This window comes from Pipra filicauda, unplaced genomic scaffold (genome assembly GCF_003945595.2).
Source record: "Pipra filicauda isolate LSUMZ 115617 unplaced genomic scaffold, ASM394559v2 scaffold455_size529941_pilon, whole genome shotgun sequence".
NCBI lineage: Eukaryota > Metazoa > Chordata > Aves > Passeriformes > Pipridae > Pipra > Pipra filicauda.
In genome coordinates, this window is record NW_024104593.1 from 98,108 (window position 1) to 125,633 (window position 27,526).

Below are 27,526 nucleotides of genomic sequence, written 5' to 3' on the forward strand. Positions count from 1 at the left end.
TTATTTTTCTAATACTTGTAAGCCTTATAAGTTTTATAAGTAGATTTTAAAAGCAGCATCCCTTACATCCCTTTCCCTGTAGCAGCCTTGTTTACACATTCCTTAACCTTCTTACCCCATTCTATGCTCCCTATATCACTCCTACCCCCGAATCCAGTAGAAATGTTTAGTCTCTTGTCAAGGCAAGGCCTAGACTGTTTGCAGAACAGCATATCAGGGCCTGAACAACAAAATGAAGTCAAGAACTGGGTGACTATGTACCCTTTGTGCTCTAAAGAAGATGGAGATGGGATGAACAGGTGGTCCCAAAATACACCCCAGACCCATTTCAGGGGGTGGACCCGGGGTGGTCCAGAGTAAAGGCCACAGGGTGGACACATCTGGGATTGGATGGATGGTATAAAATGCAACATCTCGTGCACAGGGGCGCGTGCCATGTAACATCTTTTGCCTTGGCATAATAAACCCTTTCCTTATCTCACCCCTAATTAAATGCTCCAGAGATTTTTTTTGAAGCACCATAAATCCCACGGCAACAATACTATGAAGCTGTCCTTGGACTGCTGCCTAGCTGCCCTAGTTAGAGCAGCCAGGAGCAGTTCATCACTGTGTGGGTGTAACCCAAACTGTGTATTCTACACCCTCTATGTCATTTCCCAGGAACTGTTAACAATAGACCATTTGCAGCAGCTGCCCAGAGCACACCTGACCCCTCAGGCTATAGTTATGGGTGATGTTAACTCCCCTCCAGGGAGTCATTAGCACCTCCACACCCAGCATGAAGGGTCATGTCTGCTAACGGGCCACCAAGGATTCCAATAATATCTCATGACTCACAATCACCCACTGTGGAACTCCCCACCCTGGAGGAGGTACTGGGCATTCCCACTCGTACCTGAGTGTATATAATCTTGGAGTCTTGGGGCTTCTAGTACCACTCATTGGATCCAGAGGAGGATCAGAACCTTGACCGGATTGCAACCACCACTCTCGACCAGACTGCAACCAGCACTCTCACCAACAGGTTTTCCTCCCCTTTTACTTTGGACTCAGGGGGACCAGGTGGGGCTCAGCACAGGGGCCAACAAACACTATTCTGTTCATGCCCCAGAGTGCTGGGTTATACATCTGGGTTTTGCGGGTTAAAACCAATTGTTTGTCCACATAATTGTATTATTTTTTATTAAATTGTAACTGACTTATAATCTCTTTTGAGTTGAGTTCATTTCTCCTGCTGGTTTACCTTTAAACCAGCACACTTACCTGGCTCCAGGAGGAGGCTACCCACTCAGCACAGGGCTTCCTGTTACAGTTCTGTGTGTCCACAGGGCGCTTGGACACCTGGGCACAAGCCTCATTTGACATTGGGACAGAGCTCCCTTTTGCTGTCAGGCGCTGACAGGTCACTCGCCGCATTTGGATGCCTCCACCACAGCTCCTCGTGCAAAGAGACCATGATGTCACCATCCATCTGTGAGAGAAAGGCGAACAGGTCAGGGAGCAGGTAGGTGCCACCATCTGCAGGATCACTGGCATCATCAGGTCTTTATGTATTGGGCCAAAGACCGGCAACAATAGCTTGGTTCATTTAGGTGGCAATCCTCAAAGGTGCTGAGTGTCTCAGCCTCCCATAGTAGTCACTGAAAACTTCTCAAAAGATGAGAGCTGAGAAGAAATCAGAATTTTCATTAATTTATCTTTCTCAAGGCTCTTTGGGCCTCCAATTCATTTTCTAGCTCTTAAGGCTGTTGCTAGAGGCTTGGCACAGGGGTCAGGCATGGCTGTTCTTACACCACTGTACTGCAGATGCCTCAGTCAAAGGCTACAGTCACAATGCCAGCAAGGACTGGCCCAGTAGCACCCCTTAACAGGGAAAACTACCTCTGTAAAGTTGCTGGAGCAGCTCACAGGGCACTTTGAACTTGCTGCTGAGAGAGTAGCCAAAACCCTGCTGGGTCCTGCTAGTGCTTGCCTGCTCTGTTGTACCCCTGACAGGTAGGATAATCCAGAAAAGCCTAAAGATTGCTCAGGGATGGTCAGCCCAGGGGACAAAAGACACTGTTCTCCTTTCCTCTTTAGCTCAGACCATGCATTCGCCAGCTGAGGCTGAGGTTCTGAACCCTTGCATTTAAAAAAATCTAGTCTAACAAGCTAAAAGGCTGTAACAACAGAAAATAATAGTCCAATACATTTTGTTACTTTAAGGATCATTAAGTGAAACACTCATACAGTCAGGTTTGTGAAAGACTTACGAACAGGAAGAATGTAACTGATTGCTAGTTTCCTGAACAGTTTTATGGTCAAATCAGAAGTTTGCTTCGTTAAGTGTCTGGATCCTAGGCAGGATTTGTGTGGTTTTGGGAGTAAAATACTGCCTATCACATCCCTTACCAGAAGTGTTTATGATTACTTTACTAAATAGGCAATAGGCATTCTCCAGTCCCATGGAGAGGCATCTGTTTCTATTTCTCAGTCCTTTGCAGGTAATTAACACCCATGGTCACAGAAACAAGTATAAACAAACATACTCTCAACAAAAACACTGGTACTTTTTTCAAGCAGTTTGGTGAGGTTCAACCTGCAATTTTTGCACTGGTCATAAAGCTCTGCTCTGCATGTCAATCAACTTCTATTTCCAAGCTTACATCTCAGCAGTTTCTCAGGAGTTGAGGGAGGATTTTGGGTTGTGTTACAATTCAGGGAAGGTATAAAAAGACATAAACCATTCCCATGGAATTTACTGCCATGAAAAACTGCTGCTAATGAATGGGTTTCATATTTCATAAAATCTCTTTTGGTTTCCTTCTTATGACTCAGCTGGCAACTCAGAAAACATTTGCCTGCAAAGAAGGGTAGGAATATATTTTAAAAGGTAATTAAACAGAAATGTGCAATATACCCATGACACAGAAAGAGTGGTGAATCTGGCCATTTCTCCTTGAGTTGCTTAGCACCTCTCCTTGCCCAAGCTTAGACTCTCTTTGTTTAATACAAGTCTCTAATCACTGTTGAATGAGGGAAGTTGTACATTTCTCTTGAGATCCTGACATCTTGTAAGTGCTTGTATACTGAAACACACCATATCCACACTGGAAATAAGGGAGAGGAGGGAGTGAAAACACAGAAAAATATGGAAAAAAAATGTTTACACATCTCATCTAAGGAGATACTGAATTGCAAAAGCATGACATTTTTAATAGGCAGGGGCCATAACACTATACCGACTCTTTGGATAGGTACTCAGGATGTATTCTTCTTTGCACCAAAGGTTGTCAAACAAGGAAAGGTTTTGTGTAGGGTAAAATCATTGAATCGTTCAGGTTGGAAATAATCTCAATATCATCAAGTCCAACCATTAAGCCAGCACTGCCAAGTCCACCATTAAACCATGCCCCTAAGCGCCACATTTACACAACTTTTAAATACCTCCAAGGATGATGATTCAACCACTTCCCTGGGCAGACTGTTTGAATGCTTGGCAACCCTTTCCATGATGAAATTTTCCCTAATAGCCAATCTAAATCTCTCCTGGTGCAACTTGAGGTCTATTACTCTTGTTTTGTCATTTGTTATTTGGAAGAAGAGACCGACCCCCACCTCACTACAACCTCCTTTCAGGTAGTTGTAGAGAGCAATAAGGTTTCCCCTGAGCCTCCTTTTCTCCAGGGTAAACAATCCCATCTCCCTCAGGTGCTTCTCACAGGACTTGTGCTCCAGATGCTTCACTAGCTTCTCTGTCCTTCTTCTTTCTTGTAGTCAGGGGCCCAAAATTGAACACAGGATTTAAGGTGTGGCAGAGGAAGACCTAATTGTAACCAGAAGTCTTTAAAGCTGTTCTAGATCCTTTGTGTTTAACAGTAATGAAAAACAAGGGCAGAGAGTTACAATTCCAAGGTAACTACAAGCTAGAAAACTCCAAAAAGAGGCAGAACTCACCCCTCATGCCAATTAGATCTGATGGGATCTTCCCATTTTACAAAAGGTATTTCCACTCTGCTAAGGAAATTCTATGCAAGTCCTGCCCATATCAATGTTCAGGCAACACAGGAACCAGAATTAAACCGCAAAGTAGCTGCTAAACTGAGTTTCTTGTCTTTTACACTGTATAACTAAACTGCTATGAAGCCATGTGTAACACAAAAAAGAAATGATCCCACAGTTCTTGGGTGACCAAATTCCTACATGTATAGTGCTCAGAAAAGGCACGATAACTATATCCAACATAGAGTGAGGCTGGAATCACCCAAGACAGCTCAACCTGGAATCACCCAAGACAACTCAACCTGTGAACTTTACTAATAAAAAGTAAGCAATAGCCTCTACTTTATTTTCTAACACAATTACTGAAGGAATGAACTCTCTTTCTACCAGGTACTGTCAATGTTTTCCACAGATTTTGCTACAGACTCCCAGCTGTCTTGGTTAAGCACTCATGAATTCCCTTTTAGCAATGACTACTCCAAACAGGCACCAGAGAGGCTGGTGGTTCTAAAAAGAACTCCTCAAGCACATCTTAAATGTATGTGTGACATTTCTAATATGAGACATACGAACCGTGAAGGGCAGTCTCTTCTGTTGCATGCAATGGGCTGCAGAGATGGCTTGGGTGTCTCTCTGCAGTACGATGTGTTGACTTCAGCCCCATCCAGCAAGCACCTCAACTGGGGCAGCTGCACCCCTTTGTGGCCACAGGAAGCTGAACAAGTTGTCAGTTTGTCCACTGACCACCGGTATTCTGCCAAAAAGTGTAGGAGAGACACGTTAACACTCAAAAACTGATGGCAGGAGTAAATCAGAAAAGAGAGAGTTGAAGACGTTCTCCAGGATGAAATATACGGACTCAGTGAAGGGAAGCTACTGACACCTACAAGGCACCTGATGTGAACCACTGACTGCCTTTGCTGTAACAAACCCACGTGTTGTTGCTTAGAAGCATTAGGCATGGAAAGTGCATAACATGGTAGACCAGTTAAGTGAAGCCAGATGACAGTGATGCAGCATGTTGCACCTATATTTTTAAAGGTGTGTGATTCAGTGAAGATGTGGTTAACTGCAGTTACTAGCAGTATCTATGAATCTATGATCTTAAAACAGTGTGTTTCCCACCAGATAGATTATACAGATCACCTATCCCGAAGATAAATGGGGGAGCTGCAACATGCTCAAAATTTTATGGCAAAATTGAAAGAAAAGTTAAATTCTTACTACCCATCACTAATAATTGGAGCAACGAAAGCTGCATATTCTGTTCCAATCCACCTGCATCACTTTGTTCTGTGGCTTTATCACCTTCATCTTATTTCTAGGATAACTATAACAATAACTGTTTCAGCATTTTTACAAGTGAAGGGTTTTCAAGAAGAGACTGGGAAACACTGACTTTAGCAGATTAACAGAGGGGCTTCAAGTTTTAGGGCTTTAAACTGTGATACCTCTGTCTTGAAACTTCTGGACAAGAAAATTGTCCAGACTCACCATAAGTATAGCTGGAATCAGTAAGGTGTGTTTTAAGCTCAGCAGGCCAGAAATATCTGGTGTTGTTTTGGTGGTGTAAAACCAGTTTAAAAGATACTGTAAGGTACCTGGAAGTTCTGAAATAATAAATGATTGTTATAAATAATAAATATACAAATAATAAAGCATCAAACCATCTTTTTCCTGATGTACATGGCAATGGCTTCAGAGAGAAGTTCAGGATAAGAAGGGCAGTGCAGAAAAGCCCATGGAAAGACCTTTCCAGGGTTGCAGGACTGAAACTGTACAGTTACCTTGTATAGCCAGGGACATTTTTTGTGTGAGTGAGCCAGCTTCATTTTGAGCAAGGCAGCTGAATTCACCATCAGTGAAATCACTGACATTGAGTATCTGAAGAATCCGGCCTGCTGCCAGGAGATGATGTCGCAGACGGAGAGGTTCACTAGAGTAAAGCCAGGTGATATTTGGAGTTGGATGACCATCAACAGCACAACCTAAAAAACAGGGCCATGAAAGAAACCTATTGAGTACCTAATGAATATTGAACTTGCTACAGAATTACATGCTCTGAAGTGGTCAAAGTTAGGGGGAGTAGACAATTCCATCCCATTTTCTCCTCATAATGATATCTCATAGTGATAAATAGTAATTCTGTAATAATGAATACCTCCTCATCTGCTGGAAAAAAAAATAAATCCAAAAGGCAGTGAATCAGCAATATGAAAAATCTCAGATCAATTATTATTTATATTAGGCCTTCTAGGGTTCCCACTATTTTGGATCATCCTCATTTTGGTATTGAAGAAAGTGGGATAGGGAGGTAACACACCTGGCAGAAACTCAAGGAGTATGCTTGAACATGCAATACAAACAGAACTTGGTCTCCAAAGTTCCTATTTAAACCACAGAGCCACTTTATTCTTCCTCTTTTTTTTTTTTTTTTTTTTTTAAGTTTTGTTTTGGTTGGTTGTTTGATTGTTTCTGGGGGTTTTTGGTTGGTTGGTTGGGTTTTTTGTATTCAAAATCAGAAATTTTTGATACACAAAAGACTTGTTAAAAAACAAAAGAGCCTTTAGAGATTTGTTGTTGTTTTGTCACAGCAATGGGCAATTCTACCAGACTCTGTTGTCCTCATACCAGCTGCGCACTTTGCCAGCTTCATGACAAACTGCAGAAAATTTATGAGACTGGCATAACTTGGGAAAGGCAGCTAAATTGCCTTACCTATTTCCTGGGGGGGGAAAAAAGAAAAAAACTAGGTGATTTCCATGGTGCAACCCATCCACACCAATTGCAGGGGTGGGGAGCCAGAAACACCATGTGTAAAGGACAGCATGTATTACTTGGATTGCTTGTGGCTTAGGCTGGTCCTGCATTCCTGTGCCTGTCACTGACCCATGAAAGTCCTGTCTAAGTTTCTGTGAATGCAATCTATACTGATTCTTAGTTTGTTATACTGAGGCTTTATACTGTTTGCTTACATTAGCATTAGTATGTGTGTGAATGAATGACTCTATTGTATACAAAATCCCTTCTGAAAAAAGTGTACTATATAAACGAATATAATATGAACAATCACACCAGCACTGTTCAAAAGGAATGGGATAAAAAGGGGAAGAGTACAAATTTAAAACACTAAGAATGGAAGATTGTTCTAAGATTAAGGAATTATTCCATCAGCTGATTGTCATCTCCATGTAATTTGATTATTAGTTATTAATCACTGAGACAAATAAGGATGTGAATATGAAGTCTCCGTAACACCATTACACAACGAACAGACACTGCAATGTGCCATTTTTGTTCCTGCTCTTCCTTTCATTCTTGTCTATCCACCTGAGGAGAATCTTAACTAACATACACTAAGCAAGTATTATTCCTACAAGAGAGATAAAATGACTTATAGTTGCTGCAATGAAAATTTTATTTAAATATACATTTCTTTCCTTAAGGATTGTCTGTATTTTAGTGCCTGTCACTGCAAGAATAAAAATACTATAACCATTCATTTACCCAGGAAGGCTGAAGACTTTGATTTCCAACCATCATCAAGACCAAATCTTTGAGACTTGAGGAACAGGTTAGTTTGTTTAGGAACCCTTGCTATCCTTTCTTTGACTTTGGTCACACCTCTAAACTAACATTAGGGGATCGGGCTACCGTAGTCTTTATTTGTGTGCCTTCTGCATTAATCATACCTCCAATTACACTCTTCCTATGATAGAAGATGCTGCCTTGCCCATTTTTTTTATTTTCTTGCTTATAAAGCAGAAGATTTCACACAAGATGGAAAATCCAAGTGGTGACCCATGGCATGCACCAGCCATTGTCACAGTGAGAGGCAAATCCAGGCACTGGGGAGAAACCATCTGCCACTCAGGATTATAAATATTGGTGCTCTCACTGGTGCAGTGGCTACATGAGTCTTTGCTGTGTCTCCTCTTGCTGTCAAACTCTGCCTGCATCCACAGTGGAGAAGGGTGTGGGCTGGCTAGAGCTGCCCTTTGGGGCTTGTTCACTCTGTGAAACTAGTGTTGCAGAGAGCAAGGGCTCCCCAGCAGAAGACTGACACACATAGTAGGCTCTGCAATTGCAATGACCAAGTTGCACTGGAAAAGATCTAGTTAATGCAGATAAATGTTTAAAAATAAGGAAAAAAAGGAAAGAAGAAGGCCAAATGAGAAAGTGTAAACTGGTTACAGTGGTCTCATCTCTTCCCTTTTTTTTAAATTTTTATTAATAGGGGTGAAGAGTCTGCTATTTGTTTTAATTTCCTTGGCAAGGTCTAATGCAGTTTTATCCTTGACAGTTGTGTCTACCCAGCATTCATATCCTGGCTACAAAGACACAGCATTCTTTGCTGCTCAGTCCTTTTTCCTGTTTTTGTAAGCTCTCTATTTATTCCTGCTATGTTTCATTTTTTTGTGTTTTTCCCACTCTTGTGCTCAAAAAATAACTCATGCAATTTCCAGGACACTCATTCTCAAGTAAGTACGACATGAAAGATTTTAGTCTCATAAGTTTAAGGCTAAGTTAAAAACAATGGAAACCAAAGGAATATACAGGAAATGGAGAAACTTAACAATAAGTGGCTCTATGGCTTTTGCCTACAGTATTCTAATTTTTTATAGTTACTTTCTTTTAAGATAATTGTAGTGATTTCCACAGGTCAGCATATAGTCATGACAACTAACAAAGACACACTGTGAGCTCAGTTTTACTGTCTGCATTTGCAAACAGCCTGCATAATGTAAATGAAGAAAGCAGAAAGGTCAGTTTGATGTTACACACAGAGGAACTGAAACTGACTTCAGCGTGCAAATAGTCCTAGTTCATGCTGTTTTTCTTTTAAAAAATTAGTGTCAGGAAAACCTATACAATCTTCCTAGTACTGACTATTTTACTTGCCTTATGTATCATTTCTTTTTCCAAAATGTATATATAAAATATTAGCTAAAGGAACAGCCAGTAATTGATAATATGGGGGAAAACCCTCAGAAGCTACTCCCTAGATATGTTCTACATGAGTAATTATTACTCAACAATAAAACTTTACTAACACCTATCAACCACATTTCACAACTGCCATTTCCTATATATTTCCCACAGGTATGGATGTATAAGTTGTGGGATAATGTTTTATGCGTAGGAAGTGAGAACTAGAGTACAATAAAGCACCATGTTCCATTAATATCCCCTTCTCATCTTCCAGAAATAATTTTAATACCATTTAATGCAGATTAATAACAGTTTCTATTTCCCCCATCCCTGTGGACAGTGCTTTATCCTTTCAAAGCTCACTACCTGTCCCTATAATGCCTGAGAAGGAAAAACTGGCTCTGTTTTCAGATGGTACAGCTTTAGGTTATTGAAACTCTTGGGAAGACGAGCAGTGAACAAATTTTTGGGACTTTTTTGAGCAGTGAAAGCTCTAGTATGAGAGGGCCTTTCTCTTTCAGTCCTTCTTAAGTAGAGAAAGAAAATATTGCCTTCAGCCTCCTTTCCAAAGTCTAGTGGGACTCTCAATTCATTCAAAGCCAGGATGAGTTACTGATGTGCAAAAGCTGGGGATACAAACAAAAATCTAATAAAAATAACATCTTCTAGTAGGGAAAATATTAAGATTTCAAGGATAACAAGGGGGTATTTGGAAAGGGAAAACCAATGTTTCACAACAGTGCTAACAATTTCTTGACAGGAAAGAATAAATACACACTGCAGGTCAAATTCAGCCCCCCATTACAGCTTTGCAGCAGTTTCTGAATGACTGTAGCTGCAGAAAGACTCTGGGCTACCACACTAGTACTAGGAGAACAAAATACAAAGGGTGCATCACTTTTTCAATTGCAGACTTGAATGACAGAAAAAAAAAAGTGCAGAGGCTGTTGATTTTTGGATTCCTTTTTTTTGGCAGCCCAATACCTTAAATCAACAGAACTGTATGCAAAGTAATGGTAAAAATGTCAAGCAATTTTTTGCAAGTATTAAATAAATTTCATAATGTAAATACAAAAAATACAGCATTGCCTCTAAGAGAGATATCTAATCTTAAAGTATAGATTATTTCTGGGCACTCATATTTATCTAGCAAGTAGCTCTCTAATTTACTATTGACTTGATGATTAGTCCCTGGCAATATTTCTAATCTTTATTAAAGATGGAATCTGAGTGAAGAATTCAGGTCAAGATCAGGTAGTTTCTTTGAAATTTCTTTAAAGGAAACTGTCCTGCAGTCTGACCTCAACAAACTATTTAGCTTTCCAACTGCATCTCTGAAGCTGTTGTGCTGTGGGAAGTAAACTTATCTTTCCCTTTCTCCCAGCACCTAATCAAGAGAAGTGGAGGTGTGTTCAGTCTTAGGCCAAACCATGTGCCAGCAGTGCAGCTGGACATCAAACTCTTGCCTTAGCCTCAGGCCAACACTTTTATATTCGGAAGTTATTTCTTAAATAGGTAGAGGTAGGTCTGGGTAACATGGCCTGGTTGTAAACACACATTGTTGTATACAGTTGGAATCCATTGGTATTAATGTTCAACTATATGTTTGTAGTTCAGTTTTACACCCTTGCTATTCATCGGTGATCACTCTTTGCAAAACAGACAAATGTTTGTGCTGCACTGGTTCAAAATATTTTGAATTACCAAAAATAAGGTTGAATTGGACAAGAAGTAACCACACTGATTAGTTAGGGACTGCATGTATCAGGACATCACAAAGCATGATAAATGTAGGACAGAAGTTCACAGAAAACTTCAGCTAGACCTACAAGCCAGAAGGCCTATGTCCCTGCCTCTGCAAGTCACAGACATATACCTATCCAAACATAAAAATGAGAGATGACAGATGATTGCTGACTACTATCTGAAATGCCTGGCAAAGATGGAAAGAAGGGGTTTTGGCAGGAGTACTGTTAATTACATTAAAACTGAAATAAAGCAAGCTAAAAAAAATGATTCTGGGTTTCTGTGTATATTTTACTGAACTCTGACAGAAAAGTGTTGTAGACCGTAATACATGGTGTTAAAGCAATAACTTTAATGCAGCTACAGGACTCGAAATATGACAGTATTTCCACTCTAGCTCTGCATTCAGGGAGGTAAAGTATATTTTCAAAACAGAAACCAGATTAAGAATTAAATGAAGAACAAAATGCTCAGAACAAAATGTAGGTAAGCCACAGATCAATCTGAATAGGTACAAGCTTGGTGCTTGTACTGCTGTGTTGTGACTGACACTGCGCTACCGTGTTCACACTATGCAGGTGAAATCACAGGCAGGGAGAAATACTTCCCCAATTTCCTGTCACACCTGATTTTCTCCTTAGATGACTGAAATGAGAAATGCATGTTAAACTTAAGGAAGTTAAATTCAATTCCATCCTGTATCTAACATAAGGATGAAAATTTGACAGGATGTATTCAACTTTTAAAATACAATCAAACCAAATGAAGGTAGCTAAAATCCTGTCTGAAAGTCATGTGTGTAAAACCTGTTTTTGCTGAAGAGGCAAAACTAAGAGACGTCTTGATAAATTTGTCTCATGGGAAAAGACCTTTCAATATACTACAAAGCGCAAATTTAAAGAGACACTTAACTTGGATTGTTATGCAAATTAGTTCTCAGTGCTTTCACACATTGAATGAAATAAAATTTATAAAAGGTAATGTGATCTGAAGAAAGAATTAATGTTAGCGTAAGTATAACCTTTACTTATAATTTTTTAATGGTGGTCAAATAACATGAATTTATGCTAGGCAAGGAAAACAATGTATTTAGGAATTTTTGAAATGGGCCAATTCAGCTGATAACAATAGCATCTTTAAAAAAGAAGGCATTTAAATAACTATTTATGGCACCAAAGATGCAGTTGAAACTCACCATACTAAACATATGCCATAGTTTTTTACAGTTCTTAAAACACCTAAACCAATGCCACACATGTTGTTGTTATTAGATATTACTTACATAGCATTGTAAATATACATGGTATTTAACAAAAACTGAGTCAGGCTTGTTCCCTGCCCCACAGTGGTTGTAAAAAGTGCTCTTAAATACACAGCCACATGGTGGGCTCATTAAAATGCAGGGCAATTTTCAAGCTCTGGTAGTAATACTATTCGCTAAAAGTTTGTCTGGCAACAGAATCCTACACACCAACAATCAAACTAATAAGGAGTGGGCTGCATACAATCAGCACTGGCAAATCATGAAACCAAAGCCTACAGAGACAGATACAGCATGCTCAAATGACCACCAAAGCTAACTCTGATAGGTTTATTCAGTGCATGGCAAAGGCAGAAAAGGAGTAACCTTAACTGTAAACTTCTACTCCACCATTGCTACAGCGCCAGGTTAACTCTACAAGTACATTTATGGGAGAAAAATAACACTCAAACGAGGCACGTGGAGTAAGCAGTGAACAACACTACTGTACAAGGACTTCAACAACAGACAGAGCAAGATTTGGCACGTAAGACAATTACCAGGTTGCAAAGGTCAGTGCTGCTCTAGAAGGTTTTCTGTATTTTTTAAACCAATATAAACTTATTACATCCTGAAATAGCATCTCCTGTAACTTCCTGCAGCACTAGGAAAACAACAAATGCAGAGTAGAGGAGGTGGAGAGAAGACAAGTGTGGGAAAGCCAGTGCTGCTTGCTCCAGAGAGGCTGTAAACTTCTGTCCTATTAACAAAGTGCTGTAGTTGTTTGGGAGAGGTTTGAGGACCATTATGGAGGGAGAGGTTGCTTCAAAACTTGTAATGGATAAGTCTTTTAGTCAACAGATCAGAGATCCCACAGTTTGAAACTCCCTTAACACTTACTCTAGAACAAAGCTTAAGTTGTGCAAGAATTCAAAGGATCTTTTATGTGAAGGACCTGGCAGAATGACAGGTTTCCAGATTGGGACACCTCTGGCAAGTTTAATACCCCTTTTTATCCACCAAAATTTTCTTCAGTGGAGCTCTGCATCAGTTATATATATGTTAGAACAGAATCTAGGTCAGTGATCCTGGTAAAGCTTAGAGACACAAGTTTGAGGGCCACAACTCTTACAACAGACTCACAGTTCAACAGATATTGCCCCAGAGGCCAGTGATATTGTTTTATATGGAAATAGTTTAGACCACTGCTGCAGATCAGTGGTTTTCAGATTAGATCATTCATGGCACCAAGCAGTAGGCAGTAAAAAAACCCAAGGCAGCAGATTGCCTAGAGGATGTCACTCTTTTGACTTTGCTTTCAGAGATTGGCAGTGGCTGGACTAGTGTCTGATTGCCTGAAAAAAACCCACTGTATCAGTGTAGTCAAAATGTTTGACCAAGCGGAGGCATCATCACCTACTTTTTAAACCAAAATGTACAAGTACACAGAACTTGCAAAAGAAAAGCCACACATTTCTATGCAATGCTATGGTGTAGTCTGCTGCAGAAGGAAGATGCTGCAACACTGTAGGAACTTTATACAATATTTAGGATGTAATCAATGTGATAACATCAGATTGGGGAATTAATTGCAATAATAATGGAATACTCTTGATATTAATTATAATTCTAATATTTACAGAAATGTCACATACCTACCTGGGAATTCTCATAAATATTGTGACAAGGCAGATTTTTCATAGAGAAAAAAATAGAAGGAAAAGAATAAAAAAATTAGAAGGACAGATTAGCCTATGAATGCACCTCGTACTTTACTCTCATTGCACTGGAAGTAATGTTAATATAAAATAAAGTTGATAAAAATATTCTTTAGCATTAGAACTACTTTTCAAACATGATAGCAAATTTATAACAGAAAATAAGGAGAAAAAAAAGACATTCTGCAAAATAACTTCTCAGATAGTCATGATTTTATCTGACTCCTACTGCACAGCTTGTGCAGCTGTCTTTTTCCTTAGGGGAGCATAGACATCAGTTTAACCATAATTACTAATGAGTTTTCTCTTTGATGACTCTGTGCAGATTGTGAATTATTTTGCATTTCTGCTTCCAATTTTAATGCAGCATTAATTCCCAAACTTATGAAAATTTAAAGCAGGCTTATGGTAGAGATGGTGAGGCAAAAGGGTGTAAAGGAAATTCTTACATTTCAAGAAGAAGTACTTTTGTTCTTGAGAATATCAGCACATTGCAAGAAATTTGTACTGGTGAGATCAGTTGTGTTCATCTGGGTAACTTATTGGTTTTCACACTGATTTTTTAACAAGTTTCAGTCTTATGAGCCAGATGTTATGGCTCAAAAGCAAGATATTTAGCAAGCAATTACAGCATTCTCTGGCTCTGCTGAAAGAGTTTGATCCTGACATCAGCCTACCTATAAATAGAGACTTTCTTCTCCTAAAGTTGTCAGGTGCACATTTGACTCACTATAATGCAACAGAGAACATTAAAAAACTTCTAGGTTAATTTTTCTGTTGAGTGTCACATCTAGATAATTCTTAAATCTAAAGGCAGGCAAATACTACTCACAGGTTTGAAGTGTTTCCCACTGAAATAATTAAAAGACTGACCCCTCCCTGAACTTTGGGCCTTGGCTCTAAATGCAGTTGGACTTGTCAGAATAAGTAATTTATTCAAACTGAGAAGGCTGGCCAGGTGGTTCCAAGAAAGGTGGCTACCATAATTATATTTTTCCATTCTGCTTTTGGGGGAATCTTCTGGGCATTCTAGTGTATCTACCAGAAAATGAGTGGGAAATACTATTGCCAGTAAAAGAAAAATGAGAGGGAAATACTGGTTTTGGTAAGAGGAAATCCTTTATATCTTTTCAGTGAAAAGTTTTTGTTACCATTTCGTCTTAGAAACAGCTGCATTGCAAACATTGATGTCTGCAGAACAAAAATTTGTAGTCAGCTCTTCATTGTCACAGGTTTACTTGTTCTAAAAAAACAAGCAGGGAATTTTTCTTTCCCCTGCATCACTGTAAAAGAAGGATGTTGAACAAGGGAGGGGCAAGGGGTTTGCCTAAGGTAATTGACACACACAAAAGAACTAACTAGCAGGCCTGGATTCCAGACTGATGGCTGTCAGAAGACTGTGTGTGTGGGGGGTAAGTTGTTTTCTCCCTCTCCTCGGCAAACGGCAGTCACTTCTCTTCTGCCCTGACACAGGGAGGGGTGTGGGTGGAAAGGCTTTGGTTTTGACCTGGTCACGTGGCTGTTTTCTGGCTTCGTTTTCCTGCGCCCTGTTCTGCCCCCAGCCCAGACTTCATCGGAGAGGCCTGACCCACTTGCAGAGGAACTTCCTGGGGAGGAGGTCACCCTCTCCCTCCTCTGCTCCTGTGTTGGAGGCAGTTGGTGATCATCGACAAAGGGCGGGAAATCCTGGCCACAGCCAGCTGCAGACAGCATGAGTTTCGTGGGAAGAGCCTCCTTTTTCCCCTTTTCTCCTTCCCCTTCTCGGTGTGGGAGAGGAAATCTCCATTTTTGGCTTCTCCTGCTCCAGGGCCTCACGCGGTGACCTCCAGCGCCCAACAGCGCCCCCTGCCGGCCGTGGTTAGAGTCGCGCTAAAAGAAGGAAAGTACCAAACTGTTTCCTTTTCGAAGGGGGTTTTTGGGTACGGGATTATTGTTTGCTTGTTTTTGTGTTCTTTTGTTGTTCTGCCACTACACATCTATCCTTTAGTAAAGGGCTGTTATTTTTTCTTTCTCCATACTTCCTCAATTGGAGACTCTTAATTTTGCATTTTCAATTGCTTAGAGGGAGAAGTTTGGTCTTCCTCATAACTCACCCTCCTTAACAAAACACTTCAGTCTCATTAAACTGAGACATTCACATTCTGAAGCAGTAGTGAAATTGGCAGCTAGGCTGTTCTAATTCTGTTGTCATTGGCGATAATGTATAAAACCAGAAAGAAATCTGCTTTCTAGGACTATCTTTGCTGTGCTGACAGTAAAATCATGTTCTGATTTGTGAAGTGAGTAAATTTGATATGGAAGTAATCAGAGAGAACTAGGGAGCAGCAATATTTCATTTTTTTACAACTGACTGTACTTTTCTGGTCATAAAAAAGTACACTTTATCATCTAACTTCACAGTAATTTTCAGTATCTCCTACAAATAAGGACTTTTTTCCCCCTAAATACACAAAACTGGATAGATGTAGCATAGCTTGGAAAAGTAAAAATTCAGAGTCCTAAGCTGGGGATGACAGCAGGTTCACAGTGAGCAAACTGGAGAATATGCAGTCCCAAGAAATGAAAGAGATGGGAATTAGACTTCAAATAATGGACTTTTCCCCATGGGTTTACTCACATTTTCAGATTCCTTAGAATAACATTCTCCTTCAACCTTCTTTACTTCACTCTGATATTTATAGGGAGTACTACATTTCTATATTCCTAGAATTATTCATTTCTGAACTTTATTCTCATGTTCCTGCAAGAATCCTCGCTTAAATTTATTTCATATATAGATGTCAAAGTCTTAAAGCTTCAACGTTCACTGTGTAATACAACAGTAACACATTCGGTATTCTTTAGTGCTAAGATAAAGAGACATTTTTATATCATATTTTGTTTCTTTTGCCAAGTCTGATGAAATCTCCAATAATATCACAATATATTTGAGAACTTGTAGTGAATCCTAACCAGGATTTCTAAGATCCTCAGACTTCCTCACTGAAATGTATTCAAATACAAGAAACAACAAGCTTGAACCCAAACGAAAACAAGTATTCTTGATAGGCTTTTTCTGCAGGAGTGTTAGAAGTCAGGAACACCGGATCCTACAACATTGGTTATGCCAAAATTAACATTTACAAAGCTGAAGACCTATGGAAATGTGTCCAGAGAGCTGTGTAAAAAAACCTCAGTGATATCTGTAGCATAGATAAACTACTGAAAAGAGTAGCGAGCTCAGGATGTTCCTTTAATTCCAAAAGATAACACCACAAAGTAATCAGAATTGACAGAAGTCAAATGGTTGTGAATATCGCTAAAACCCCAGAATTCTTATCTGGTGACAAACAAAAGAATTCCTCTGTGAGGAAAAGAGTAGTGTTTCTTATAATACTTTTGTTACCAACATTCAGGAAAACAAAACTGAAAAAGTCACAAAGTCAGAAACTTTAATAAGATTAAGATCTAATGTGAAAATCTTCTAAAACATAAATTGGTTTCACTTCAGAAATTTACTGTGTTTTATATTATGTGTAATGTAAAGTCTTCTTGTGTTATGACCCTTTATCTTCGGCAACTTCCCTGAAATTTAAGTAAAAGAAATCCAGAGGTGATTACTCCAGAGACCAAGTTAATAATTTCAAATGGTTGAAATGATGGTGGAAGCATTGCACAGTTCCACTTTGCAAAAGACAGTGTATAGCATGTATGATAATCTGAAGTTCCAGTTCTCTCCTTTCAACTCAGGTTGTCAATTGTTGTTACATTTTATACAGCACTACTTTCCAAAAAAGTTCTCATTTGCAGCTTTAATCTTCTGTTGCTGTGCTAACATTTTCTGTTTGTGTTTTTTTCCCCTAAGCATGAAACCAGTGTTTAGTGAACTTTTGATGCCCCTTTTAGTTAAACCCTTGCAAATTATTAATGAATTTATCCAGGTTTCTAACATAATTTTTCACCTTTGTTGTTTTTTAACTCTTTTTAAATATAATGTTTATCTAACAAAGCTTACTTATCACTCCTTTTCTTCATGTTTCACTGTTCTTTTGCACATGTCCTGTTTTCCTTCTCAACAAATCCTCATATCTTTTGATTTCTAAATATCACATCTAATTCAATGCCTTTTGAGTCCCAAGATACCAGTCTCTGTCAGCAGTAGCACAGACAAGGGACCTTATACATAATAACTTATATACCTCAAGTATATGTGGGACATCCAGAAAATGTAGAGCAAATGATGGAAAGAATCAATGGACAGCTTTCTAGTTGACTGGATAGCCCATTCCATGCTGATTTTTCACTACAAAAAAAATATCTTGGAAGGTCTTCCCAGGTTTTAATAATAACAGGCCTCAAATTCAGATCAGTAAAACTCCAGTGATGTTGAAGGAACTGCCTCAAGAATGAAACTGGCTTGCTCTTTTGCTATTATAATTCATGGAGTTTCCTTGACCCTGAAGTGGAACAGCAGGGTACAAGGCAGCATGGCCAAATGAAATTGATCTGGAGGTACTTGTATACAGGCAGTGCAGAACACCCTTTGTGGTTCTATTACTGCTTTCAAACAATAAAAAAAGCCCTACAACTGCAAAAGACCTCTTTTTGGAAATCTGAGAGGAAATGGATGAAACAGGAGTATGACTCAGTCTTACATCACTGAGTACAATAAAACCATATTCAAAATGATTTATTTGATGCTAATAAATACCTTCAGATATTTCCTGAAGACTATTTCAGTGCAATTTTTGTACAAGCAGAAATGTAAACCAGAGCTGCACGCTAAAAGCCATTGCATATGTATGCAGAAGTCAGCATTTTGAAAAAGTAAACCATACAAAACTGAAAACATAAACAGAAAATCTCTACTGTGAAAACAAAATCTTAAAATTGATACTAAATGTAAGGAAAGAATGCTTTGGAAAGTACACAGACCTATAAACACTCAGGACATCTACAGATCCCTTGCTAAAAGTTTCAGATCTCTACCTCTAAAAAGAGATATGATTATTCTGAAACTGCACGGCTTGACTAGTTTTCACCACATGCAGTAACAAGGTCATTAGAGAAGCTGTTTGGCTATGTGAGTGTGACAGTTACAAGAGGCTCAAGATCAGCGTGAGAAATTAAATCATGAAATAAACATACCCTGAACTTTAGAAAAGGATGAGATTCTCTCTGCAAACAAATCACACCCACAGATCTGAAAGGATTTACAGCATATAAGAGAACTTGCAGTGTAAACAGGATAAAACATATGGAAGGCAGAAAACGATGAAAAGAAGAAAAGCATTTCATTGGGAATGATTTCCTCATATGGCTTTGTGCAAACATTGGTTGTGTGATACAATAAAGAGGAATAAAATGACCAGATTGAAACAGAGAGCTTGCAAGATCAAAACATGTCTTGAGGGATAGGCAAAACTCTGGAAAAGGCTCTGAAGAAGAAGGATATACAACATGAGTAGCAGACATATGGAAAGATGACTACCTAAATGCAGAAGAAAAATTAAAACAGAACAACCAGTGTTTTTTCTTTTACATTAACTGGCACACCAGTTTGCGACATCTTTGCACTGAATGAGATTCCCAGCCCCTCAGAGCAGGGGCTGCTTCTTACGGGGTGCTACAATGGTGACCTTATTTAGCACGCAGCTTTGGACTAATACGCTTTGGCCTAATAGAAGGACATCATTTTTTTAAAATGAGTTTCTGAGTTCTAAGAAGTATTTGGCAGTGATTATGACTGAAAATGCACAGTCGGTCTGATGTCTTTTGTCCCAGCGCCCATGTCTGGATAACAGTATCCTTAACTGTAACGGATAACTAGATGCATAACTGTAATATAAACTCTAAACCCTTTATAAGCTAAAATAATCTGAAAGCACTTGACTTACCTATGAGAGCAGAGCTCCCTGGACTGACAGTCAGTTTTGTTCCTGAAGGAGAGGTCAGCACCAAATGAGTGCTGGGCCCAGCACTGGAAAGCACTGCTGTCAACTCTTCTAGATAAGGAAGAGGTCGTGGAGGCTCTGGTAACAGATTGGGAGACTGAAGTGACGAGCAACACTATAGCAGAAAACATCTTGGGGACAAGAAAAAAACCCCACCAACAACTATTGCTGCATTATTTGCTGCACTGCAACACAACCATTTCAGAGGGACAGATTTAGCAACTTTGGGCAACTACTGAAAGTGCTTTGTCTCATGTTAGGTAAGGCACTGGGGAAAGGATTAAAATAACATCTGGGTCAATATAACCACAAACTAAAATAAATTCTCTCTGAAGGCTACCACGGCATTCTGGTTGACCCTTTTCATATATGGTATTAGGAGATAACAGCAGCTTGGAAGAAAGAGCAAATTTATACAGCACAGAAGCCAAATCTAATGTTCATGGTAATTAGTGAAAAACTTTTCAGTGTCTGCTACAACCTGGATAAAGCCCTGATTAAATATGGCTATAACCCTGCCAAATCCTGTGTTATGCTTAGGCAGAGCTCCAAAGGACTAAGAGTTCAGAGCTCAAGACGACCTGTCTATGCTGAGAACTACAGGATTTAGTTCTTTACTGATCATAATGTTATTTTAAAAATTGACTGTAATGCCTATTATCCCAATTCTGTTTGTCATGAAAATGATGGGATATTTGATTTAAATAAATGTGGCTTCATCCTCTTTCAATTAGATGATGGCACACGTTAGGCAAATTTTCTACCACTGATAGCATTGAGCACCAGAAGTACAGGTCATGGATGCTTGCACTGTTTTATTTCATCAGGGAGCTAAAAATGTCATTTGCTTACAAACACAGGCAGCTTGCATAACTCACAGTAATTTACCATCTTTAAAAGCTAAGCTGTTTATAATGATCAGAATTTACCAATCATGTGGGAGTTTTTGTTTACAGGTTGAAACTCAGCTGGGTTTTTTTTCAGATTTTTTTTTCTTTTTAGGCAGATTCTAGAGTCAGTCTGGATTCGTAGGAGAAATATGTGAACTTTCATTTTAGTATTTTCTGTGAAACTGAGAAATCTCATTTTAAAACATATTCTGGAAGCTCATTCTAGTCTGAAAGATGAGAACTGTAACAGATGCTCTAATGGTGTTGTACCAATTAGAGAGATTAGGGTTCAAAATTTGAGACTCCACCATCAAATGCACTCAAGTACTTAAAAAGTTGGGTTGGATCAGACTGATTCTCTTCTTAGGACAGGGCTGCCTGCATGCCATTTCCTCTTTCCACAACGTCTGATTAGTTCTTCTGTCTGGATGTGCCAGTAGCCACATTACTATTGTTGGAAGTGTAAAATACCCTGGACTTACCAAGAACCAACAGCTGGGAGCTTTCAGTTACCTCCCCATGAAGATTGGCTGCCTTGCAGGAGTATAACCCCTGGTCTGACAGAGAAACATTTGCAATTATCAGCAACCCATCGTGCAGGTGGTGAGCAGAGAACAGCTTGACCTTGTTCTTAAACCAAGTAACTTTTGCTTCAGGAACACCTGGAAAAACATTGACAAAATTTAAGACAGGTAAGAATTACAAGGCAAAAAAATATTTGCAAGGCAAATAGTGGGAGAACAGGAAGAGATAAGGAGTACTGAGAAGAGTAAAGAAAAGGGGGAAGGGACAATGAAGATTTCATATGGCCACAGTCCTTAAGAGCAGGGACTCAAATAAAAAGAATTAAATAAATACAGAGACAGAAACAATTAATATGCTTCTTGTAGGCAGCTGCTCAGATAGTCTTAGTCCAGAAAGGCAGATTCCTCTGCACTTCATTAGCAGCAGAAGAGAAAGAGGTTCAAAGTAAGACCTCCTTAATGTTGAGGTATTGCTGTTAAGTTTAGGAAAGAGGTACTGTACCTACAAAATGTCCAGCGACTCTACAAAAACCATTTTTCTGACTTTTAGAACTGTGTTCTTCCTCTTTAATATTTCCACACTAACAGGAGACTTGCAGCTAGAGATGCTCCTACAGTTTAGTTTAGGGAAGATAAGCAGTGCGTGTCAGTGGGCAGCAGTTTCATTTTCTTTTGAGCTTCCAACTTCAGTGACACACAGTTTCAAGACAGCAACAGGAGGCAGCCAGCACAGGGATGAACAAGAGCATTTCAATCAGTTTTGTTTGGGTAATGGGGAGATGATAGAAGATAGAGAGCTGAGTGTTTGCTTTGCAGAAACATCAAAGAGATTCAAAGTCTGAGAGGTGCTAGCTGGAAACAGAACTCATTTTGCTGCGCAGGCAAGACTTTAGGTAGGGAATAGTTACCCAAGTCTAGTCGTCTTCACCTTTCCCCTCCATCACTGTGCATGTATTCAGCACAAAAAGGCTAACTGGGATTTGTAGCAAGCAGAATTGTGCAAGCAATCAAGACAATTTTGCTAAGCCAGGGGCTTTTGAGGAAAAAAGCACAGCAGTACAAGAATCTAGCAGTGGTGACTAGTTTCCAGTGCCACAATATTCTTGTACTAGTGAACTGAACATCAAAATCTGGTATAGCCGATGAATAACACAGGCCCATAAAGCAAGGTAAGAAATAGAAAAATATAACATCCAGTATGTAAGTGAAATACAGAGGAAAGGAATGTTTAGGAGAGTTAAGGAAGCTTCAAACTGGAACACAGGGGGACAAGGATATAAAGGAAGGATGGTAATATATTTTAAGTCACTCTTCCAAACCTGTTCTGACTTAACCATCACCATGTACATGACATTTTGCAGAATGTCCTAAGAACTAGATTTCTAGTTCCTTCTTTCATTTCAAACTGTATTGTCAGTAATAGTTAGGGCTACACTGCTTGAAGTTCTGGTATTCAAATGAGTATCTGCAAAATTCAAGTGCTGAAATCAACAGAAGGCTTCCTAGTGATACTGATGTGAACCAAATTACTCCCACATCCCATTTGGAAGTGAAACTGCCTACAGTAGTCAAATCATCCACATTAGAAATGCTGCTGCCTTTCTGAAGCTTGGAGGAAATCCTTCAGCGGGAAACCACAGACATCTGCAAGGCTCCTGCGTGACTTTTGGGTGGGTTCCCTTCTGACAGTTTTGAAGAAGTCTGGGATTGACCACAATCACCTAACTATGGTTAAAAAATATAAGCTTTTGCGTCTATAGACAAAGCAGTGAAGTTATGTCAAGTGAAATAACATTAGTTTTTCAAGCCTGATTAAAACCACAACACTGTCTCTGTGGTATAACCAAAACAGAGTTTCATCTTGACATAATTCACATCACTTAAACTCTAATGGTGCCAATTAAACTCTAATGCATCCAGAACGATTTTGTTTTCCCTTGTCTTACAGTTAATATCTACAGATTTCAGCTCAGCACACAGATTTTGACAGCTCCTATGCCCTTCTTAAGAAGTTAAAGGGCAATATGAAATGATTCCGCAGGCTCTGGTAGTGTTCTCTTCCATTACCTCTTGTTTTTAAGAAGCCTTCTCCAGGCTTACCAATACCTGTCAGCAGCAAGTATATATTTATGTTCCTTAACAGAAAAAGCAATTTTAGAAAATATCATAACTGATCCTTAATATTTCTCTTATAAGTACCTATTTTACTGTCCTGCTGACTTTCAGTAAAGATATGTCCTCACAGGAGCCAAAATATCAAAATCCAATACGCGCAGTTCTGTACTACAGACTATACAGCACAGTGATAGAAACACCAAATTCTGATTTAGAATAACTCTCATCTGTTGTGCTGGCTCAGGACATCCTGATATGACTAGAGGGAAAGTACTAGAAGGAAAAAGACTATAACTTTACAAGACTGTGAAGAGTTTTTCCATCTAGATAAATCTCCACATAATTTCTGGATACGCTAGTTTGCTTTTTATGTAAACTTTGCTTCCACATTCTGGTATCTTTTTTATTACCAGATGTTATTGCATTAACCATTGCACCTTAACTTACTATGATCTGCTGGCCATTTAATTGTTAATGTTTTCTGGGAAACTTTGGCAAACTACATACCCGTAAAGTTCACCTACTCTAAAGAAGTAGGATACAATACATTTGCTGACTGAAGCAACAGTGCATGCTACTTTTACCCTTAAAACTGATCGTTCTAAGTAGAATGATTAAAAATGTATTAAAAGATTGGATAATCACAATGCTGATGCTAAACCAAAATATTTGTGCTTACATAAGAAAGAAAATTGCTTTTATTGTCCTATTCTTTCACAGCTTTTATGAGATGGTGTATTTTCCAGGCATAGGTGAGATAGCTGATAAAAATCAGTGTTCTTGGATCATTTGCTGAGGTAGCTTGTTTTAATTGCTGTTGAATTATTGACACTATTTCTATGAAACTGGGATTCTAGTGGCTATAAAATAGATCTGCCTTCATTACTCACTCTCTTATTCCCTGTGTAACATCACAGTTTGTGGTTTATGATTTTATAATAATTTCAACAGCATTAATCTCTGGGGTCAAACACAGTTGATACTTTCTGTGGAGGCAGAAGCAGAAGATGGTTTTCTCACCCATGGAGAAAAATAGGATTTAAGCAGATTTCTTCTGCATCACAGAACATTCCAATATACAGCAATGCTACTAGCTGGCAAAAAGCCTTTTCCAAGGAGAGAATACAAATTCTGCTGTAACACTGCTAAAAATTTCCATTGCGGATGTATGTTGCCATAGTAGGTAAGTTTCATAAAACTGCTAGAGATGATTTTCCTCTCAGAAAAAGCCTTGAATCTTTGCCCCCGACCATGTTGGGCTCCCCTCCCGTAGTTTTCTGATACTGTAAGTACTGTGGCACTTAGCCACATCCTATTCTTTATATGACGCCTTTATACTGAAGGGAAATGGCTGCACTTCTTGAATCATCAATCACTGTCTGCATCTGTGGATCCTCCCCATCTGCAGCTGAGAGAACCCAGAAAGAGAAATCCAGAATAATTTAAGTTCATATAACATTTAATCTCTATCACAAATGTCAGTGCAGGTGACCATGCAGGTGCGTGGGAGTAAAAAGAATGCTACTTTCATCTTCTTCCTTGCAAGTCACTGGCCACCAGTCTGATTGAAGACAGTGTCTAATGTTCATAATTGAGAGGACAAGAGAATAACTGAATTTACTCCTTCATGAACCACTAGGAAAAATGATACCGTACTTTTCTTTCCCTCAGCCCACTGAGAGTAATTAATAAATTGTGATTCCAGATTAGTGTTTTGCTATTGCAAACACAATATGCCCAGCTATGATGTATGTTTTGCTAAAGGACCCATGACCAAACAGTGAAACTTGAGACAAGTACTCTTTTTCAGGTAATAATTTGCATAGAAGTGTGGTTGGCAGCACTTGAAGAAGGAAAACTTAACAACCATAAGTACTTAAAGCAAGCACAAAGTGTAAAAAAAGCAGGGTATTTGCATCATTGCAGTGCAGATGCTTACATAGAGTTATCTAAAGTAGCTTTGCTATGGGACAAGAAACTAAAGCAAGAGTCTAAGAGACTTCATACAAGTCTCCACCCCAGCTATTTATGTAACATTCAGCATGGCTTACTTTATGTTTTATAGGCTACTCTCTTCTGTCCCGTGCCCCGTCATAATATGCTTGAAAGTGTAATGAATCAATGGTCTGGCCCTGGGTCTTAAGAGATTTCCCTCTCTCCCTTCCCCCACCCATCCTCGCCATATCAACACCATTCCCACCAACAGCCAGAGGACTGGCACACGCAGGTAAGGTCAGTCTATTTTGGTTACCATTGGAAAGAGACAAACTGCCTCTGTAAGGACATTCAGTCTCTGGCTGGAAAACACTTTGAGGGAGAATCCTGTTTCAGCAGAATTCCTCTTAATTCCTGCACTCTCAACATGAAAAAAAAAAAAAAGAGAAAAACCAGAAAAAAACAGTGTACTAACCTGCCTTTAATTTAAAATAGAAGTTTGGCAGGAAAAGAAGAAACTAAGTGGTGTGGTCTCTAAAAACCCCATCAGTGAGGAAATAAATCAGTCCAAGGTTGTATATTCTCACCAAACACCCCCAGCATGTAGGAATGTGTATCAGTTTTCTCGTATCCACATCATACTGTGTATCTCCAACAATGATGCCTGTCATATTTTCTCAGCCCAATCTACTTAAGCACTACACTCACCTTGTTTGGTACAGATGAAAGGAGGACAAGTTCTATGCTAAGAATTAATGGAAGCAATGAGACCTAGGAAAACCTGTAATTTTACCCAGCTGCAACTGGAGATATCAATTTAGCAAAGAATCCCACAGAAATTTATAGCCAAAGGCACCTGCATGGGAAACAGAATAATTTTTTACCTGCAACGTGGCAGTTAATGGTAACATTTGCTTTCTGGATTGTTTTCACCATGCTTCCAATATCAACAGTGACAGCAGGTAATTCAGTGTTGATCACAGTAGCTCTTGATGCCTTTATCAGTGGCTTTCCTGCATAAAAGAAGCACCACAGTTTATAAAACCAAGCACACTGGACTCATGGGACAGATGACCTGGAACACTCTGTGTGGAAGTACACACACCAGACATGTGAATAAGTGAAAACGCTGAATATGAGGTCAGCTGCTTTTTATAATACTTCAGTGTCACCAAATTCCATGTGTAAAGCTGTCTTGAAAAAAGAAAAAGCATACTTGGAGCATACGCAGAATACCATTAAAGCCATATGGACACATGAGAACCAGCTGAATCAATAAACCCCAGTGCAGCTGGAGCTGCAGCAAGATGCTTGCCTAGTGCTGCAACCAAATATCACCCTTTACCAAAGACCAGACATAGGAACCCGAGTGATGGCTACAGGCACATTAATAGTGGAGGAAGTTTAGAGCAACATGCAAGCTGTTTATACACATAGATCGTGGTTTCTTTAACCTGCAGTGGAATCACCGGGATGGGGAAGACCAGGTGATCACTAGAAAGTTTTCTCATAATGTCTACTACAAGATGATGAGGGGTATAAACAGTATTAATGTATAACACTGTTATTACAGGCTTTAGGTAAAATAAAACAGGTTCTCTAATGGAAAGGAGTTTATCTCTAATAGTGATACTGCTTTGCCCACAACAAACTTTTCATATTGTTTTCAGTGTGCTTCCAACATCGGTGGCAGAAAACAGGTCAGAGGTACCCAAGTTTAGCTTTTAGAGAGAGAAGTGAATCAGCAAAGCTGACAAGAGCTAAATTAAGGCACTTCTCTGCCTCAGCCAAATCTCAGGATGTTGCAGGAGTGGCAGAACATGACAACATTGCTTTAAATGGTATAGGACTTGGGTGGTTTTGACGCAATGTTATATCTTCAAATTTGTCATTTTCTAAAAATCTATAAATCCTTTTTTTCCAGTCCATTTGAAATAAATGGTCAGATACAAAATAGGTTCGGATATCACCATTTGCCTAAAAAAGCTGCAGTTTTAAGCTAATGTCTATTACTGGCTTCATTTGTATGTTTATCTGGAGGTGACCAAGGAAGAAAAGATGGAAGTGAGAAAAAGAATTTGGTTTCATTGACCTCATGGAGAGTCCTGAAAATTCAGTTCAGTCCTAAATATAAATAGGTCCTTATAGCTGTATTTCCAGAGCTTTTAAAAGATGCCATTCACCTGGAATTCCTCTTGTGTCAGTTTGGGTATTTTTTTCGTATTCTATATTTTTTTATTTTACTGATTTTAATGCCTAAGAATAGCTAAGTAAACTATTACATTTTATTTTTGAAGTATCTCCAGAAGTTTTGATACTCTGTGGCAAAGTCTAAAGCAAAGAAAGAAAAATTGCTCAGCTATCCATCAGCCTTTTATTTTCCTGATTGGTTTCCACAATGTCATCAAAAGATTAAAAATATTTTAGGTGTTCAACCCATAAATGAGTAGGAAACCACTAAAAAAAAAAGGAAGCATATTCCACTGTCTTTTTTTTCCATGCACGTGTAAAA

At 39.1% G+C, this 27,526-nt stretch overlaps 1 protein-coding gene across 1 annotated transcript in view; it reads right to left on the reverse strand.

Moving 5' to 3' along the window:
- The window catches only part of ADAMTSL1 (ADAMTS like 1), a 387,380-nt gene that overhangs the window by 10,880 nt on the left and 348,974 nt on the right, over positions 1-27,526 (reverse strand). The window contains exons 24-29 of the mRNA XM_039385969.1: positions 25,899-26,027; positions 20,923-21,102; positions 19,494-19,628; positions 5,769-5,969; positions 4,555-4,735; positions 1,264-1,471 (exon numbers count right to left, since the gene is read on the reverse strand). Of these exons, the coding sequence (XP_039241903.1) occupies positions 1,264-1,471; positions 4,555-4,735; positions 5,769-5,969; positions 19,494-19,628; positions 20,923-21,102; positions 25,899-26,027 (1,034 nt within the window). The remainder of the gene's footprint in view (positions 1-1,263; positions 1,472-4,554; positions 4,736-5,768; positions 5,970-19,493; positions 19,629-20,922; positions 21,103-25,898; positions 26,028-27,526) is intronic.